The following is a 17,445-nucleotide window of genomic DNA, read 5'->3' as shown; positions in this document are numbered from 1 at the left end:
TCCTCACTCCACAAAGAAACCCCATGCCCACTAATACTTCTCATTTCCCCCTAATTCCCAAACCCTAAGCAGCTATTAATCCACTTTCTTTATAGACTTTTCTCTTCTGGACATTTTATAGAAGTGGAATCATATATTCTTTTGTCACTGGTTTCCTTCATTTAGCACAACGCTTTCGAGATTCATCCGTGTTGTGGCGTGTATCAGTACTTCATCTCTTTTGATTATCAAATAATATTCCATTTGGTGGGTATGCCACATTTTTTGTATCCACTCATCAGTTGAGGGATATTTGGCTTTGTTTTTTCCCTTCACTTTTTGGCTAGTGTGAATAATGCTTCTAGTGACCATTTAAGTATAATTCTTTGTGTGGATGTGTATTTTCCTTTTTCTTGGATGTACCCAGGAGTGGAATTGCTGGGTCATACAGTAACTTTCTGAATTTAAAATTTTGAGGAATTGCTAAACTGTTTTCTAAAGGGCTGTACCATTTTACGTTCCCACTAGCAGTGTATGAGAGTTCTGATTTCTGTGCGTTCTCACCAAAACTTGTTATTACAGTTATCTCAGTGTGGGTTAGGTGGTATCTGATTGTGCCTTTGATTTACATTTCCCTCCTGGGTAATGCGTTTTTTGGGTATTTGTTTAAACAAAATACATTATGTGCAGTTTTGTAATCTGGCTTTTACTTTTAAGCATTAGCAAACTATTTACAAAAGATTTTCCCTCATTTCTGCTTTCCTCTTCACTCCTTCCCAAACCATAATTCTTGTGAAAACTTGCCTAAATTATAATGCATTAAAAAGTCTATAGGCGTGTATGCCAATTATTGTTGGTGGTTATCAAAGGACAAAAAGAGGGTTCAGTTCTGTCGCTCAGTCATGTCCGACTCTTTGCGACCCCTGTACTTCTACCTTTAATGTTTCTGTAATGTTTGAATTTAATGAACGTGTATCCTCTTGTAATCACAAAACTTAAAAATGAATTATTTCTTTAGAGGACTGAGTATATTCAGAATGAAAAATATTCCTAAATTTGAAAGGCATTAACTTTTAGTTATTCAGATATAATCATTTTACCAAGTAAAATACCAACAGGTTGCTTTGTTAAATAGTTTACTTTTCTATGGTTATAGACTATAAATACATATGCTATGTAGAATTTAAAATATATATATGTGTTTAATATTATAATCAGGAAAGCATATACTGGTTTGGGCTATTGACTATTTTACAGGAAAGTATATAATGTAGAAATCATTTTTCTAAAGATATTTACTAATAATAGTATATGTTTAGTTCTTTAGTGTAATATTGATCCAATAAATTAGTCATTGACTAGGGCATAGAAGAACTTTTTTATTTTTGCCTGTAGAATTTCATGGACAGAGGAGCCTAGTAGGTAGAAAAATTTTTTAATGGGTGTTTTCATTATAATAAGATTTGGAATATCTAATCATTCAGTTCAGTTCAATCGCTCAGTCGTGTCCAACTCTTTGCGACCCCATGAATCACAGCACACCAGTCCTCCCTGTTCATCACCAATTCCCGGAGTTCACCCAAACTCATGTCCATGGAGTCGGTGATGCCATCCAGCCATCTCATTCTCTGTTGTCTCCTTCTCCTCCCACCCCCAATCCTTCGCAGCATCAGAGTCTTTTTCCAGTGAGTCAACTCGTCGCATGAGGTGGCCAAAGTATTGCAGTTTCAGCTTTAGCATCAGTCCTTCTAATGAACACCCAGGATTGATCTCCTTTAGAATGGACTGGTTGGATCTCTCAAGAGTCTTCTCCAACACCACTGTTCAAAGGCAGTATATCTTCTCAAATATTAAACTAGTCTTGATGGTATTAGATTGGTATATGTCCTGCCTAACTAGTATATTTACACATTTAAGTGGTGGCCACTGGTTTCTTCATAAGAACTAGGATCTGAGACAATTACCTCCAAGCCGTTTCAACTTCCTGCCTCTCTTTGGGTAAGTCATTTGTTAGTTCCTTTGTTTTTGAGGCAGAGATGGCAGTGCCTGGATTTTCTACTAGGATGGGGAACGGGTCAGTGCCACTAACCTCCCTTTGCTAAAGGGTCAACTGTCAGTAAATTATGTTGGTAACAAAACAGTGAGAGAAAATAAAGAGAAGGGAGTTTGCAATTTTAAACAAGTGGTAGGGGAAAGCCCCACTGAGAAATTGCATCTGGACACCAACAGTATGAGGGAGATGACGAGGGAGCTGTATTGTTAACCAGAGGATGAACATGCCAGCTAGTGCTGAAGCTCTGGGGTGGAAACACAGCATCAACAGCAAGGAACAAAATCCTGTGTGTATGTGTGTGTGTAAGTGCGTAAGTGCCTTACAGTCCATTCTGAGAACTTTACCTCTGTGTGAAATGAGAAGTCATTGAGGTTTTGAACAGAATTTTAATACCAGAGTTTTCAGAAACACATTTTTGGAAATGGTGGAGGAAACACTTTATAAATAAAAGGTATTATTAGATATTATTTTTTCCCCTACTGAAGTGTAGGTTTTTGTAATCAGGCAAATATATTTAAAAATATGCTACCAATAAGTAATTTATATAAGGAAAACTGTGTTGGGAAACTTCACAGAAAATTTTTTTTCAATTTAAAAGAGCCAGTCAACATGGGAAGATAAGAGTTAACTTGTATAGCTTTTTAAAATGGAGGATGAAAAAATAAGTAAAATGAAGGATGATCTGTTTATGATATGATCTCTAGAAAAGCTAATTGTGGTGTCATAATTAGGATTATATTACCCCTGGTAGTGCTGTGGTAAAGGATATAAGCTAAAACCTCTGAAATCCTCTCTCTTACCTAAAGAATACTAACTTAATAATAATTTAGTATAATGATTTGGGATAAGAAGTTAAAAATTCTGGATCTTTTTTACAAAGTGGTTGTTTTTCCTGCTTAAGTAACCATGTAATTGTTAAAAAAAAAAAAAAGTAAGTATTTTTGGTATAACATGGTATTTTTTCAGTGCCATCAAGTATTGGTAATAAGTTTTTAGTTTTTAAATTATCAGATTTTACCTGAATAGAAGTGTGTTGTTTAATGTAGAGCTCAGCTTGGAATGTCTCTTTGCCAGTGACAGGTCCTTGAGTGCCTTTTCCCTGCCTGCTTCCTTTGACTTCCTCCATCTTTCCACTTTCTCTATGTTGAATGAGTCAGTTGTTTAGTCAGTTGTGTAGTCTGTAGATAATCTTCGTTTACTAAATTAGACCAATTAGCTTGGAATAGTTACCAAAACAGCTGTTTTGAACAATGAACTTTTCTGCCAGTATTGCTTATGTTGGACAATTGATGCCTGGTTTTCAGAGCCCTTTACACCCTGTATTTCCTTCTAACTATATAGCCTTCTGTCCTGACTGGAATTTTTTTTTCCTGTCTTCCAAATAGTACTCAATAATCTTTGAGTACAGTGCATACATAAGGTGTGACTATGTCCCAGGCTTTTCCATGTCTCCATTTCTGCTTGTACCATTTCACCTTCTTCAGACTCCCCTTTGTCTTCTTCTCCACCTGTCCAACTTCTTCCCTGTATCAGGATCAAATTCATGACAACCTTCTCAGTAAAGCCTGTTCTGTCTACTTGAGCTTATTTATATATATATATAATTTTTACAATAATTGGCAGTTGGCCATAACCTTTTCTTCTTTTTTTTTGACCATAAGCATTTATTGCTAGCTTTGAACTACTACTTAACTGGTGTTAGTCAAGGTTCACCACGGAACAGAACTGATAGGATGTGTGTATACATGTGTATGCCTGTGCACGCGCATACACATACACGAAACTCTTTTTATGTATTATATGGAATTGGCTCATGCGATCACGGAGGCTGATGAGTCCTGACATCCCCAGGGTGAGTTGGCGAGCTGGAGACCCAGGATAGCTAAGCAGGTGGCATATTTCCAGTCTGCAGTCTGGCAGGCTTGAGACCCAGAAAAAGCTGATGTTTCAATTTGATTTTGAAGGCAGAAAGAAGCCTAGGCAGTCAGGCAGAGGAATTTTTAGATTTACTTTATTTTGCTGCTCATTCATGTGCCTTGTCCTGCTAGCTAGTAAACAGCTTGAGGGCAGGAACTGCAAGTCATATTTACTTGCTTACCATCATGACTTTATACATCCTATTTTACATGTAATAGGTACATCTCTGTATTTTATGAAATCGTAACATTTTAAGGGCTAGAAGGGACCTTGAAGGTTATCTTGTTTTAGAGTTGGAGAATCAAGAACAACTTATTAATATATACCTCTTTCCTTAGTTGTTAGGAAAATGAACGAGATAATGTAATATCTATGAAAAGTTAAGTGATTTACTAATTTTGAAGCTTTATTTTTGCTTAGAGCATGAATCAGAATGTGTCCTTTAATTAGAAGATATTTCCTGGGTGGAGATTTCACTTTTTTCTGTTTCTTTCTCACCTTTTTTTTTTTTTTTTCGTTTAAAAATGTACATAGCATATTAGTCAGTTATTCATATTGACAAGTATGTCCAAAATGAAAACAGATTTAATTTGAAATGTCATCATTTTTTCAAAGCGTGTTGTCTGATATATCAAATTTACTGATTCATAAAGAATATTCCAGTTAGGTATTCAAATATAAGGCATTGTAACCAAGTGGTACCTTTAGCTTTTGGACCTGACAGTATTGAAGATGTAGGTTGAGGCTGTAGAATTTGAAGTTACTGTATTTTATTTTATTTATTTTTTTGTAATTATTTTTTATTGGAGGCAAATTATTTTACAGTATTATATTGGTTGGTTTTGCCATACATTGACATGAATTCGCCCCGGGTTTACATAAGTTCCCCCACCTGAACCCCCCTCCCACCTCCCTCCTCCCTTTATCCTCCCTCTGAGTCATCCCCGCATGCCAGCCCGGAGCATCCTATAACATGCATCGACCCTGAACTGGTGATTCGTTTCACACATGACAATATACATGTTTCAATGCCATTCTCCCAAATCATCCCACCCTCACCCTCTCCCACAGAGTCCCAAAGACTGTTCTATACATCTGTGTCTCTTTTGCTGTCTCGTATACAGGGTTATCATTTGCATCTTTCTAAATTCCATATATATGCGTTAGTATGAAGTTACTGTATTTTAAACTCTCAAGTACTTTAATTTGAACTTACTCTTCTTTAAAAGTTTTTATTTATGGGAACTGATATTGATTGTTTTCAGATGTTTTAATTTAGTTTTTTTCCTTCCTAGATTTTCTTGTAATCACATCTTAAAGCTTTCAAGATGGTACTAGCAGACCTTGGAAGAAAAATAACATCAGCATTGCGCTCATTGAGCAATGCCACCATTATCAATGAAGAGGTATGTAAAAATACATGTGATTCTACATCATCACTAGCATTGCAGATAGATGATTACTAATCTCTATATAGTTACTTCTAGATAAAATCCATAAATGGGTATAGTAGTGTGTTTTATGAGAAATTGACTATGTTAATTTCAACTTTCTATAATGAATTACCAAAAAAAACCCACCTTAACTTATATGTAATAATGACATATGTTTTATATTTCAAAAATGGCTTATGTCTGGAAATATGCTTTTGCTTTCTCTTAATATAGGCCTATAACTTTAGTATCCTCCTTTTTCCTTCTTGATTAGACATGCATATGTCTGATCTTTTCTCCTTGACTTTTATTTGACATTCTTATATAAGGCTAATATTTCCATTTTGGCTAGTTGGATTCATTTTCTCTGAAATCCTCTTTTAGTTTTTTGGAGGTTTTGTAAGCTGACTTCTTAATATGATATCTGAAATACTTTTCCTCCTGGTTTTAAGTATAAGGTATTTCTTGCTTCCACCCCCCACCCTCCCACATTGTATATTAATGGTTTGTCAACTGAAAGAAGATGATTATAGTCCACAAGTATATTTTACATATTGCGGTTCCAGTGGTAAAGTACTGATTTTGGTTTTAGAAGACCTTGTTTAGTGTCCTGCTAAACAAGTCATAGAAATTTGAGCAAGTCAAATTCAGAATTTCTTAATGTTTAAAATGAGAAAATAGCATTTACCTTTCAGGATGATTTTAAAGATCAAATGAAATAATAGATAAAAAGTATTTTCTAACTTTGAGGTTTAAAGAAAATTCTAATATAAAATTTGATATCAATACTTTAATAAGCTAGTGGAATTAAATAATTTGGGGACCTTGTTTGACCTCAGCTAGTCCAGCCTCTCTTTTAACAGCAATAGGAAGTCAGTTTCACATATTTATTTATTGGAAGAACCAGGATTAAAATCTTGTTTCTAATTCCACATACACAGCTTTTTATAATAATTAATATTAAGTAATCATAATTTAAACCACTGTTTAGTCTGCTTTTCAAATAGTTTTCCCTGTTGTACAGCCCTTATGCTGTTTGTGTTTATAGTAGAAAAAGAAAAGAAACCAAGGAGATGAGGTTGGTGGGGAGTAAAATAACAGCTGTTGCTTAAACTGGCAGCTTCTCTATTCTTGATACTGTGCTACTAGGGAATTAACAAGGAGAAATCCCTCTAATGAAAGATCAGTTCCATTTTTATCAAATCCCTTTAGTGAGGGATAGAGAAATCTGATAAGCTGCTATATGACATATGATAGAAGTTGAAGATGAGAATTCATTCAAGAAGTGTTTGAGGGCCTACATTTTTGCTGCCACCAGGGATATAGCAGTGAACAAAATAGACTAAAATCCCTACCCTCATGGAGTGTATTGCATTCTAATGTGTAAACAGCTATTTCCTTGAGCAGCTAAGGCTCATCTTTTTTAAAGACTTTTTTTTACAGTTTGTGATCTTTTAGCCACAATGCCTTGCAGCTCAACAAATATGTGATGATAGTGAGTTATTAACAGAGGATGGTTTTCTTTTCAACTTTATTCCTCTGCTCTGAGTGGAAATAGTAAAGGCTAGTAGGTCAGACTGGGTCATTTTCTTTTGTCACATTTTCCTCCATGGTAGTCCAGTTGAGAAGATGTTGCTGCATATTAGCAACAGGAATTCAGTGACATAGAAAACTTCAATGGTAACGTGTATTGTATAGCAACTTTATTTGACTTGTATATTGTCTTTACTATTATTACTTTAATATAGAGATAAAATTGTGGTGGTTAATACCTGGTTGAATAAAATGAAATGGAATTTTTTTTTTTTAAGTGGTGCTTTGCAAGTTTTGAGATCTTAGTTCCCCTATCTTGGATCTAGCCCATACTCCCTGCAGTGGAAATGCAGAGTCCTAATCACTGTACCACCAGGGAATTCCCTGGAATGTCTTATTTTGACAAAATGACTAGATATTTAATAAAATCTTTCTCAAAGACTAACTGAAAACCTTTTACCTCTCTAATGGTATATTATGGTTTTTAATTAGTCATGGTTGTATGGTTGATGACTGGTCATTGTTTTTATATGGTTGAAATGAATTTTTTAAAAGTTTTATTTATTTATTTGCAGGTGTTAAATGCTATGCTAAAAGAAGTATGCACAGCATTATTGGAAGCAGATGTTAATATTAAACTAGTGAAGCAACTAAGAGAAAATGTAAAGTAAGTTAAGTTAAAGGTAAAAACAGGCAAAACTAAATTTAGTTTACTGGGATGAGGAACTAACTAGAAAAGTCTGCTGCGTTATGAAAAGTTTCTGCTATGTAGCACTGGGAAAGAATAGAACTCATATGTTGGAAGACTTCTTTTATAAGTGCGTTTCCATAATAATGGTTCAAAGAATAAACTACATGTGGCTTTCATTTAATTATGGAGTTCTTTCCATTCTACTACTCCTTTATCTGAATGGATTCAATCATATACTGTATAGTATTTTAACAGAAAAGCCTGTTAGCAATTCAGAGTCCTTAAAGAAAAGTGGTGCCGTTTTAATCCTCTTCAGACTAAAGATGGCATTAATCAGTCTCCTTCACTATTCGAGAATTGTATTCTTTTTTATCCCCTTTTGGTTTCTCTGTCCATATTCGATAAAGGGGTAGTGTGTGTGGTCTTAGTTATTGTGTTAATTGGGAGAGGCTCTGACTGGGGCAGAGCACATAGGATAATGGAGGGCACTTCAGTTAGCTGTTTCAGTCCTAGCCCTCCTCATGCTCAGGCCATCCCCCCATCTTTTTGTATTGTCAGACTGGGTATTAAATACAGGACTACTAGCATTTAAGCATTTCGAACCGCAAGAAGTAATCTTATTTTCTGCTTGGTGTAAACATGTATAAATTCTGTATGCTGCAAGAAAAATAAAATTAATACTTCACAGTAATGTGAGGACAAATTAATATTTGGACTTTCAAAAAATAAGCCTTGAAAAACTAACCAAAGTCATATATCTAGTTTTTCATGGTAAATTCTTTATGGTATGAACTTACGACTCTGTAGTAATTGTATGCATGTTAATTAGAAAAATATAAATGATTGGATACTCTTAGATTCTTTGGGCCAAAAGGTACTTTTTTTGTGTCTTAACTGACTTTTTCCCCTTTTTATCTTCAAAAACCATCATTATGAAGGTCTGCTATTGATCTTGAAGAAATGGCATCTGGTCTTAACAAAAGAAAAATGATTCAGCATGCTGTATTTAAAGAACTTGTGAAGGTAAAAGTATATCTTGCTTGTGCTTTGATTTTCTGTACACTCACTGCATTAGCAAGGCAAACAGGAATGTATTTCAGAATACTTTATAATGTTTTTATGGAATATTTATCTGTATTAAAAATATTAATAGAAGCATAATTAACTTTTCTGAATACAAAATTGTAGACTTTTTTTTATTGTAGACTAAAATTCTGAGTACAGATGTGAAGGCTGGTATTTTACTTCTACAAAAAAATGCTAAAAACTTCACTATATATTAATTGATGGAAGAGCCTCTCTGAGTTTATTCTCTTTAATATCAAGTTTTGCCTATTGAAGGTCCTACTTTTGTACAGAAAGTCACTCCTGGAAAGAGTTCTTTTCTACACTTTTTTTGTGTCTAAAAGATTGAATATCCTACACTTGCCTAGATTTTAAGCGATTTTGAATCAGTGAAATTTTATTTTACATGTTATACTCTATTGCCCTGTCCCACCTTAGAACTGATATTGCTGCTGCTGTTGTGAAAATTATGATGAGAGTCTTAGAGCATTAGAAAATATGTTTGAGTCTAATGGTAGGGGCAGAAAAGAAAGGAACTAAAAAAAGTTTTTTTTAAGGAGCAACAGGTACCTGCTAGTGGTCTTCAGGTATTTTTTCCCTATATTACATGAATAGTTTCATTTACTCTTTTAGTTCAACAGAACTGATTGGTACGTTGAGAAAATCTAGTATCTCAGATGGTTGTGACACTTCACTTTAGTCCTGTAGACTAATCAATTGGAAAAGAAATTCGGAACCTAAAAGAGGTCAGGAAATGTAGCCAGTCTGTCTTTTCAGTTTGCAGTTGAGAAAAGTGAGACAGTTGGCAGTAGACCCCGGTCTGACTTCCATACTTCTTGTGTGGACTCCTCCTCACAATATTTCCAGTTTGCTCTTCATCTCACCTGAGGTCAGCACAGAGCGAGTGAACATTTTTATTTTTAGGGGCTGGCATCTTTAGGCAATTCTGGAACATCAAGTGCTTTGTTAAGATGCCTTTACTGAGTGCCTGCTTTATTCCAGGCTGTATGCCACATACTGCTGATAACAAGAGATGGAAAAGACTGGGCCTTATGCTCAGAAGCTCATGATCTAGGGCAGTGGTGTACAAAGCAAGGGCAAAACTGTTTTCATAATAACACTAAGACATCCTTTGCCTTTTTTTGCCCTCTTTACTGTGTTGCTATTTGCTCTGCAAATATCAGTGCAAAAGCAATGGCAGGTAAAACCATTGGATAAAACTCCCTAGCAGGAACAAGGCAGTGATACTAAACTATACTAGTAGTCATTGTACCCTTTGCTCCCAGACACTTGCAGTGAAATAAAAATAAGTGTTTTTTCAAACGTGTCCTTGATGGAAATTATTAGTGGTATTAAATCTTGACCCTTAAATATATATGTATTTGTAGGATTTTGTGTGATGAAATGGAAAGAACGCAGAAAGCTGTATTGCTCTGTACCAAATTTGATGGTGGTCTTGAGGAAAGCAACAGACAGTTAATCTGTGCTTATTTGGCCTTGAACCTTTGGCACACATTTTCTCTGAAGTAAATAAAGTTGGCCTGTCACTTTAAGGCAAACAACTAACAGTATTGTAGCCAATGATAAAATTCTAGCTTTCAAGTGAAACTGGAAGCTTGAATCCCCCCCATGAGTTTGACAGTGTCCCAATTCTTAACTCGTCTGGTGAGATCAGATCAGTATGGATATTAATAATTAACATTTTGGATGTTGTGTAGTGACGTGTCCGGAGAAGGCAATGGCAAGCCACTCCAGTACTCTTGCCTGGAAAATCCCGTGGATGGAGGAGTCTGGTGGGCTGCAGTCCACGGGGTCGCTATGAGTCGGACACGACTGAGTGACTTCACTTTCACTTTTCACTTTCACACATTGGAGAAGGAAATGGCAACCCACTCCAGTGTTCTTGCCTGGAGAATCCCAGGGACAGGGGAGCCTGGTGGGCTGCCATCTGTGGGGGTCGCACAGAGTCGGACACGACTGAAGCGACTTAGCAGCAGCAGCAGCAGCAGCAGCAGCAGTGACGTGTCAACAATGGGAAATCTGCCTAACTCAATAAGCCAGTGTTTTCTAAATGACTAGTGTATGTTACAGAAGCATGCACCAGTATAAGATCGATTCAAAGTCTTAGGATAACAGATTTTAATGTGATAGAATATGAAAATTCAGTACTGCAGTTCTAGGATGCAGGAGGAAGAGAAGTTTATAATAAAATCATTATTCAGTAAAACGTATGTTCCAAATAGTAGTAGCTTCATAGAGAGCTGAGTGATTCTGCCATGGGCTATAGAGAATGGAGGTGAATATAGGGCAGCATCAATGTTCTGAAAGGGTCTAAGAGGAAGGGCAGTGGATTTATGTCTAAGATAGTTGTTTATTTCAGAAGTTTGCTTATGGGTAGCTCTATGCCTGAGAAGAAGATAACAAAGTGTGTTTTCTTTTCCTTCCTTTTCTACCACATGGCTTTCCTTGAAATCAGATATAATACGGATTATGTAACTTTTATGGTATCATCTAGCATGGGCTCAGCAAATTTCTCTTAAGAACAAATAGTTCCAGCTTTGTGGGTCATATGGTCTTTGTTGCAATGACTCAGGTCGATGTTAAAGCACAAAAGCAGTAAATGAGCGGGCGTGTGTGTGTTAAGACTTTATTTACACATAGTTGTAACAATGGTCTGTGTCCTCTGGTCTAGGATATTACGGTTTGATTATATAGAGATAGAGGTTTCAAGTTCCAAATGACTGACTTGGAAATGCATTATTTTTTTAAATGAACATTAAAAATGCCTCCTGCTTGTTAGTTTGGGGACTGTCCATATATGTACCTTAGTTTTCCACTGATTGTCATTATAAAATTGGTGATTATTTTTTACTTTAAATATAATAACTTTATAGAGCAGTACATCCAGTGGCATTGGACAGTTTAACGTTTGACTCACTTGGAAAGCCTTTCACGTGTAGTCTGTAATTTTGCTCATATATAAACACTGGTGAAATTGAACAGGAAGTTAGGTGCCATTGCAGTATTGTAGCCACTAGCCACATGTGGTTATTGGGACTTGTAATGTGGCTAGTCCATACTGAGATCTGATATTGAGTGGATGGATAAGAGATCCATGCCAAGTTTTAAGACCTAGCATGGCACATTTATTTAGGGAAAAAAAAGACCCAGCATAGGAAAAGGAAATATAAAATAGCTCATTAATTTTTAAATATAGATTACACATTAAAATTGTAATATTTTAGATATATTGAGTTAAAGTATTAACATTAATATCACTTGTTTTTACTTTTTGAAATGTCACTACTAGAAATTTAAAAATCCTTATGTGGCCTGCACGTATATTTCTGTAGTGCTATTATAGATTGCTCCTTTGCTCAAACTTAGTCTCACATTCATATACTTTCAACTTTTTCTAAAAAATGTTGTGAGATCCTTACCTCTGAATCAGTTTGGGAGTATAGGCTTGCTTATAACTTCACAATGCACTATTTTAAATTCTTAAATTTCACTATGTGTATATATTACAGAGGGAAATAGAGTTGTGTTAGAATGGGAGGATTATGGTTGCCTCTTACATTGAAGTGTCTGTAAATCATTTTTACAATTTGAAAGTTGTGGGGAGAGAGGTTTTGAATGTAACCATGTGCTAACCTGATTTTATCTTTTTTTGGTATGTAGCTTGTAGACCCTGGAGTTAAAGCATGGACACCCACTAAAGGAAAACAGAATGTGATCATGTTTGTTGGATTGCAAGGGAGTGGTAAAACAACTACATGTTCAAAGGTAAATTATACTTAATTAAAAAAAAAAAAACAAAGTTATGGAGAAGCTGCTGCTGCTGCTGAGTCACTTCAGTCGTGTCCGACTCTGTGTGACCCCATAGACGGAAGCCCACCAGGCTCCCCCGTCCCTGGGATTCTCCAGGCAAGAACACTGGAGTGGGTTGCCATTTCCTTCTCCAGTGTGTGAAAGTGAAAAGTGAAAGTGAAGTCGCTCAGTCGTGTCTGACCCTTAGTGACCCCTCGGACTGCAGCCAGGCTCCTCCATCCATGGGATTTTCTAGGCAATAGTACTGGAGTGGCTTGCCATTGCCTTCTCCGCATGGAGAAGCTATGTTTGTGTAAATCAAGTGCTTTTACCAAGAAAACTGTTCCTATCCTTTAAAGAGATGAGGATATGATTTTTGGAGAAGTAAAGGGGGAAAGTTTACCTTATATCCTGTGGCTCAGGATTCCCTTTTCACAATGTCTCACCCAGTATAATATGTATGGATCTTCATTTTACATATCATTTTGCTAATTTTAAATTCATTTTATCACCCTTTCCTTCATAATTGGGTGCCTCAACTTTGTTACCAGATTTTGCTTCAGAAGCCTCAACTATGTATAGTTTAGAAAGAAAAAACCAGCAACAACAAAACAGGATTATTTCTTAGAGGGTTATGTTATTGTTTGTTTTTAATTAACGTTAATAACATTTTTTACCATGGCCATTTGTTGCTTGGTCGTTTCATATCCTTTGAATGTGACTGTTTGTCACTTACAGTTTAAACTCTTCAGGAAATCTTCGGTATTCAGAATGTAATAATATTACTTTTGGGGAGAATATGAGCTGTTTCATTTTACTCCTTAAGTAAATAATAAGTGTAAACAGAAATAATTACATGTGTAATAATTTGTATTTATTGATTTTTAAAATCTTCCTTTTCCAGTTAGCATATTATTATCAGAGGAAAGGTTGGAAAACCTGTTTGATATGTGCAGACACATTCAGAGCAGGTATTGTGCTGAAATTTGAAAATTATTTCCTGAAATTTTTATTTTCAAGTTTAAGGACTCATTAACTTTTTTATTTCATAGGGGCTTTTGACCAACTAAAACAGAATGCAACCAAAGCAAGAATTCCATTCTATGGAAGGTGGGTTCCGGTTTTTATTCTTATATTCATATGTCTTACTTTATCTATCTGACTTTTTACTTTATGATGTCTGGCCACATTTTAATATGTACCTATAAGCTTGAATCATTTTTGGAATAAGGTAGGGGTATAATTATTACATTATTATCTGTTATTATTGTAACATGATTTTTCTGATCCAGCCTGATCAGTCAGAGCAGATATTGTTTAGCTTATAATTCTTCCTGTACTTACCCTGCCTTGCATGCTTTCCAGCCTCCTGCTTCTATTCCAGTTGTTTCTTTTAAGACCTGTCTGAAGCATATCTTGATTCAACATACCCTGGTGAATTCTACATTGTCTGTTTCTTTAGTACACCATTTTTTAAAAGTTTGTGTTTGATCACCCTAAAATGCTTTATAATCTATGTTTATCTCAGAGTCTGACCATTGCTAACCTTCATTTGCTACATTGCTGTTCAGTTAGGTGATTTGTTTATGTTAAAATGACTAATTAAAAGAATTGAGTCAAGACTGAATTTAGAAAGACTAATTTGAGAGAATAACTTTTTTCTTAATGTTACTAATATATTAATATAAGAAGATTATTAAACTAAAATTTGAAGTAATTAAATGAATGATATCATTTTATAAATCATTATTTGCTACTTTTTGGCCAAAAAAACTAGTGAACTTTGGCTATGGTATGCTCTTTAAATTCTTTTATTTTTTTATTTTTTTTGGCTGCAACACGCTGATTGCAGGATCTTAGTTCCCCAACCAAAGATTGAACCCGGGCCCTTGGCAGTGAAAGTGCAGAGTCCTAACCAATGAACTACCAGGGAATTCCCTCTTTTAGTTATTTTTTTATGATAATTTCTAGCAAATAGATTAAAGGATAATGTTAGGAATTTAATTTTTAGGTTAATAACTTTTCTAACATAGATTTAAAAATCAAAGGATAATAAGCAGTTACATATTTAGAGTTCAAATTTGCACAGTGATAGGTGTGAGCTGATAGGTGACTCAGATGGTAGAGAATCTACCTGCAGTGCAGGAGACCTGGGTTTGATCCTTGGGTCGGAAAGATACCCTGGAAAAGAAAATAGCAACCCACTCCATTATTCTTGCCTTTAGAATACCATAGACAGAGGAGCTTGGTTGGCTGCAGTCCATGGGTTGCAAAGAGTCAGACACGACTGAGCAAGTAATGCTTAGGCTACTTACTTGAACTATCAGCCAAAACCAGAGCCTTAATTTTTAACCAGTTTCTCAGTACTGTTTATTAAATAATCTCTCCTTTGCTTAAGTGTATGGAGTAAAATATTAGTGATCATTGTTTCCTCTGGGAGAAATGAAGTGGATCGGGCTGGGGAAGGAAGGATTTGAAATGATCTCTAACGTTAAATTTACAGGTTAGCATTTATTGGGGTAACAGTAGATATGTTTTTCTTGTACCATTTGTTCTGTCTTTTTTTTAAAAAAGCACTATTTTAATAAAAAATTTTAAAGAAGTGAAAGTACTAACAGTTTCACTTCCGAATTACCAGCTTTTAGCAAGTCCATCTGTGCTTTTTTTCAAATGTGCTATATAAACAAATATATAAGAGATAGATAATTTTAAGTTGAAATAGAATCTTTTCATGCTTTGTAACTTGATTGCTTTAGTAGTAGTTATATGGGTTGTATAAATTTGTCAAAGCTCATTAAAATGAATACTTAAAATAGTGCATTTTATGTAAACATACTACTATAGACTTGATTAAAAATGGGATCTTATGACAAGATAGTGATTATTCTTGGGAGGGAATAAAATACTAATTATTTTGTTTTCCTTGGTCTGGGTGTGTTTGCTTTGTGAAAATTCACTGAGTTTACAATTTGTGCAACTTATCCATATATATGTTATATTTCATTAAAATATTGATTTTAATAATGGGATCTTAATAATTCTGGACAATATGCTGTTAAAGAGAATCCTTTTTATCGCATCACTGTATTCTGTTGTATGCATGTATGTAAGTAATCTCCTTATGAACATCTTTAATCCTATTTCTTTATATATTTATAAGTTTTATTTTAATTGTATCTTTATCATATTTTAAAATAGCTGGTAATGCTAATTTCTGTCTTCTTTTTCAGCATTTCTTGTCTCTTTCACCTGCTTATTTTCCTGAGTAAATTTTAGGTTTTTTTTACTTGTAGGAAAATTGCTTTCTAATGTTGTGTTTGTTTCTTTAATCAAGTTCCAGAAAGAAAAATCTCCCTAAGATTATGATTAAAACTATATTGAAGCCAGTTAATTTAGGGGAGAACTGACATCTTTACTTATTTGTATAGTTCCATGTAGAAACTTGCTAGGTCTTTTTTGTTAAAAATTTCGTCCTTAAGTATGTTAATTTTCTTCTTGTAAGTTTCACATATATTCTTATTAAGTGTATTTCTACTTGATTTTTGTTAATTTAGGGGAAAAACTTTTTTTTAACATTATATATCCTTTCATTTGACATTGATCTGTATTAAAAGTTGCCACTAATCAAAAGAATGCAAACTAAAATAAAATCTTCAGTTCAGTTCAGTCGCTCAGTTGTGTCCGACTCTTTGCAACCCCATCAATCACAGCACGCCAGGCCTCCCTGTCCATCACCAACTCCCGGAGTTCACCCAAACTCATGTCCATCGAGTCGGTGATGCCATCCAGCCATTTCATTCTCTGTCGTCCCCTTCTCCTCCCGCCCCCAAGGAGATCCAACCAGTCCATTCTAAAGGAGATCAGTCCTGGGTGTTCATTGGAAGGACTGATGCTAAAGCTGAAATAAAATCTTAATTTTTGATTTTCAAGTTGAGTAGAGTTTAGAGGATTATGAAAATAAAATAAAAATGAAATTAAAGTTTTGTGAAGGACATTTTCCTTTTAAAAACCAAAAGCCTCAATGATCAAACCTTTTGATCCAAATTCAGCTTGTAGGAATGTATCATAGTTTAGAAGAAGCAACATTATATACTATTCATATTGGCTATATTTTTAATACCAGGAAGTTAGAAAACCTTAAATGGCCAACAGTAGGGCATTTATTTAATAAATGATAGCATAGCCATCTGACAGAATGCTATATAACTTACAAGTCATGTGTTACAAGAATATTTAATGGTTTTATAAAGTGCTACAGAAGGGTGACTATCATCAAAAAGAACACAAATAACAAATGTTGACAAGGATGTGGAGAAAAGGGAATCCTTGTACACTGTGGGAATGTGAATTGTACCACAGCTGTGGAAAACAGTATGGCAGTTTCTCCAAAAACTGAAAATACAACTACCATATAACCCAACAGTTCCACTCTTGGGTATATATTTAGGAGGGGAAAAAAAAGACACACTAATTTGAAAAGCTACATTCACTCCAGTCTTCATAGTACCATTATTTAAAATTGCCAAGATATGGAAGCAACTTAAGTGTCCATTTACAGATAAATGGATGAAGAAGATTGAGATACAGACACGCACACACACACACAACTTAAGTGTCCATTTACAGATAAATGGATGAAGAAGATTGAGATACACACACACACACACATAAACCCCCCTACTTACAATGCAATACTACTCAGATATAAAAAGGAATGAAAATTTGCCATTTGCAACAATTTCAGCTGAAAAAAAAAATTGTGACTCACTGTATTGTATAGCTGTAATGTATAGTGTACATCAACTATACTTCATTTAAAAATGCTTTCAAAAGACTGTTAAGTGGAAAAGCGTATATAAAACACTATATAATACAAGTTCAGTTATTAAAGTGTTAAAAAAAATTGAGGGATACACAACTCATTCAGAAAAGATATGAAGCAGAATCATACAGGATTTCATGAT

At 34.9% G+C, this 17,445-nt stretch overlaps 1 protein-coding gene across 1 annotated transcript in view; it reads left to right on the top strand.

Annotated features, from left to right (window-relative positions):
* Positions 1–17,445, top strand: part of SRP54 (signal recognition particle 54) — a 33,592-nt gene that overhangs the window by 3,443 nt on the left and 12,704 nt on the right. Inside the window, exons 2-7 of the mRNA XM_055418241.2 lie at positions 5,245–5,355; positions 7,491–7,582; positions 8,545–8,629; positions 12,353–12,457; positions 13,386–13,452; positions 13,534–13,591. Of these exons, the coding sequence (XP_055274216.1) occupies positions 5,278–5,355; positions 7,491–7,582; positions 8,545–8,629; positions 12,353–12,457; positions 13,386–13,452; positions 13,534–13,591 (485 nt within the window). The 5' untranslated portion in view covers positions 5,245–5,277. The remainder of the gene's footprint in view (positions 1–5,244; positions 5,356–7,490; positions 7,583–8,544; positions 8,630–12,352; positions 12,458–13,385; positions 13,453–13,533; positions 13,592–17,445) is intronic.

The sequence above is a fragment of the Moschus berezovskii genome, chromosome 21 (genome assembly GCF_049115385.1).
Source record: "Moschus berezovskii isolate FMDL1 chromosome 21, NW_MosBer_1.0, whole genome shotgun sequence".
In the NCBI taxonomy this organism is placed as follows: domain Eukaryota; kingdom Metazoa; phylum Chordata; class Mammalia; order Artiodactyla; family Moschidae; genus Moschus; species Moschus berezovskii.
Note: the sequence above shows the minus strand (reverse complement) of the source record. Positions and strands in the feature narration are given on the sequence as shown.